Below are 3,410 nucleotides of genomic sequence, written 5' to 3' on the forward strand. Positions count from 1 at the left end.
AAATGTCTGAATTTAAGATAATTTTAGATAACACTCTTGTACCACCGATTAGTAAAATAAATTATTCCTTTGTAATTTGTTATTTGTCTTTACGTCATGACATATAAATATTGTGCTTATATGACAATAGAAACAATCATAAATTGTTAATTGTCTTGTGCCAACACAAAATAGATTATGTCTAATTATTCATTATTCTCAAAGTAAAAATTTATTGATTGTGCCTACAGAAATCGTAACAAACTAAACCTATGATTTTCAATATAAAATATATGCGATAACCAGTTTTTGAAAGAAAACTAAAATTTAGACACTTGAGTTTTATCAAATCCTAATAAATAATAGTATTTTTGAATGTATCTGTTGAAGTGGCTGATTGACTCATTGGTCGAAAACTACATTTTCTTCAGTGACTAGTGACTAGTGAGTAGTCGGCACCTCGTGAGGCACCTGCGTTCCATTTCCATACCATACCATACCATACCATGCGTCCGGCAGACTGGCACGATGTACTCCTGTTACAAGCTATAGGCGACAGCACCCACCACTCACAGTCACACGGTGGCGCCCCATCATACAGCACACGATACGATGACCAAGGATGGTTAAGTACGAAACGCCACAGCCTCCAAAAGTTTAAAAGCCCCTTGATTTGTTTTGATCCGCAACGCACCAACAAACCTGACACGATGTGATTTCTTTAAAGCTTTTTAGCCAACAAACGAGCCAAGGACCGGGCAACAACAGCTGCTAATCAGCCGCTGACACCATAATTACTAGGGGGATGCTCTCTTGCCTTCGTCCTCCGCTGCCTCGTTCCTGCTCCTCCTTACTCTACCTGACCAGCTCCCCAGCCGGGACAGAGTCCACGACGACGACGACCTTTCTTTCCCCCTTGTGCCTCTCTCCGGATCCTAGCTCTCTTGCTCGCTCGATCGACTCCCTCGTCGCCCAGTCCAGCCCCCGGAAAAAAATCAGATCGACCGAGTCGCCGTGAAGCCACCGCGGAGAGAGAGCACACAGCGAGCGAGCGCGGGCGGCATGAAGTCTATGGGCACCCGCGACAAGCTCGCGGCGGCGTCGGGCCACCGCCGCGTCCTCTTCGTCGTCTTCGCCTCCTGCTTCGCCTTCGCCACCTTCCTCACCTTCCTCTACACCACCTCCAACTTCGCGACCGCGCCCGGCTCTGCCTCCGCATCCACAGCGAGCTCAACCACCACCACCTCCTCCGGCTCCAGCGGCGGCGGTGGCCAAGCCGGGCTTCCGCTGCCGGTGTTCGAGGCGCTGGTCCACTTCGCGTCGATCTCGAACGCGACGCACCGGATGTCGGACACGGACATCCGCGCCATCTCCGCGGTCCTCCGCGCGCGCGCGCCCTGCAACCTGCTGGTGTTCGGGCTGGGCGCGGAGTCCCCTCTCTGGCTAGCTCTCAACCACGGCGGGCGGACGGTGTTCCTGGAGGAGAACGAGTTCTACGTCAAGTACCTGGAGCCGCGTCACCCGGGGATGGAAGCCTACGACGTGTCCTACACCACCAAGGTGCGGGACTTCCGTGACCTGCTGGCGGCGGCGCGGGCGTCGCGGCGGAAGGAGTGCCGCCCCATCCAGAACCTGCTCTTCTCCGAGTGCCGCCTCGCCATCAACGACCTACCCAACGACCTCTACGACGTGCCCTGGGACATGGTCCTCATCGACGGACCCTCCGGGTGGAACCCCAACTCGCCCGGCCGGATGCCGTCCATCTTCACCACCGCCGTGCTGGCGCGGTCCGGCGCCACGGCAGCCAAGGGCCGACCCACCGACGTGCTGGTCCACGACTTCCAGTTCGAGGTGGAGCAGGTGCTCAGCAGGGAGTTTCTGTGCGACGAGAACCGCGTCGCCGGCAGCGGCACCCCGTCGCTCGGCCACTTCGTCATCCCCGGTGCCGGGGCCGGAGCTGGCGACGCCTTCTGCGCCGGACAGGAGGACGGCGGCTCGTCGGAGGAGTCGGGGGAGAAGACGCGCCGCCGCCGCCGCCGCAAGTAAAATTTACTTGTCAGTCAAAGGCATTAGCCGACAGCCACGGAGTCGCCCTTCTTGGCTTGGCTAGCTAATCTTCACCGCTCCTCCTCACTCAGCTGTTAATTTTTTTTTTGGGTATTTTTTTCTTGCATATATATATTTGTTGTTTTGTTTCTGGGGGTAAGAACTGTAAGAACAACCCTGGTAATACGATTTCACCACACACACAAAAAAAAGGAAAAGAGGAGAAGTGATGTAACAACAACCCTGAAAATATATATACTAGCTCCTAGCTTTACACATCGGTTCACATTACACTGACAGGAGAAAAGGATGTGATCATGCAATGACAAATCCGACGGTTTGTAGGAACGATTTGGTAGCTGCTTGCTGGTGGTGGTGGTGGCGGTGAGACGGCGATTGCCGAGCGGGATGCCGGGATCCAGGTCCAGGATGAACGAAGGAACAAGGAACAACGGAGTGTGTGGTGCAGTGCAGTGGTGGTGGTTGGATCTCGTCTCAGTACAGTGGCATTTCTTTTTTTTTTTAGCCCGTTCGGTCGCGTGCCTCGCCTGGCGATGCCAGGCGGTAAAGCGGCGGCTTCGTCCCGATCTGATGCGCTGCGCATGTGTAGGTTCGCAAGCATCGCCTCGGTGATGAGTCACCAGAGATCTGTGACGCCCGCGCGCCGCTCGCATGTGTTGTGTTGTCCGTGCGGCCGCGGCCGCCGGCGGTTTCGTTAAAAGTTGCCCGTCTTTTACAGCAGCAACGTGTGATCGGACCGCCCAACCACTCGTGCTCATCGGCTATGCATCTCTTGCCTGCTGCCTGAAACGGGGAACCGAAGCGGCCACGAGCTGACACCGACGGGACCCCCCCCAAGGCCCCAGCTCGCTCCTCTTGCTTGTGTCTTGCCGCACGCACTGACGAAAACAAGCGAAACTGGCATCGCACGTTAACGACCAAGCGTTATTAAAGGGCCTTTTTCCAGCTTGATGACGATTGATGACCACGTCGTGCCCTGTTCTGCATTGCTACCACCTGCTCGTCGTCAGATCAGATGTGCCGCTGCTTGTCTCCTCCCGTGTGCCGGCCGTGGCTATGGCCATGCTAGGTTTCTCCTACGCTATGGTTGTAGGATTAGACTCGCTCGAACAACTTGTAGTAGGACAGATCATAAACTGGATAGTGGCACGGGTACGAACGGGCGACGTTACAGGCTAACCCCACCGGCGGCCACCCATTTGGTGCTGGTGACTCTTTTAGGCAAACCCGGCCTGGTGAGTCGGTGACATTCCAACTAACCTCTCCAACCCCCAACGCCTAACGTCGACAGTTTTCTGCCTACCTAGTTAACAGATGGAATTGTTAGTGACAGAGGTCGGAAAACTACCGGCCTATGAAAACAG

At 54.8% G+C, this 3,410-nt stretch overlaps 1 protein-coding gene across 1 annotated transcript; it reads left to right on the top strand.

The window, feature by feature from the left end:
• LOC8079587 (protein IRX15-LIKE) lies at window positions 569–2,550 on the top strand. Its single transcript, XM_002447178.2, has one exon. The coding sequence runs from the start codon at window positions 1,042–1,044 to the stop codon at window positions 2,023–2,025; it is 984 nt and encodes a 327-aa protein (XP_002447223.1). The 5' UTR covers window positions 569–1,041; the 3' UTR covers window positions 2,026–2,550.

This window comes from Sorghum bicolor, chromosome 6, assembly GCF_000003195.3.
Source record: "Sorghum bicolor cultivar BTx623 chromosome 6, Sorghum_bicolor_NCBIv3, whole genome shotgun sequence".
Lineage (NCBI taxonomy): Eukaryota > Viridiplantae > Streptophyta > Magnoliopsida > Poales > Poaceae > Sorghum > Sorghum bicolor.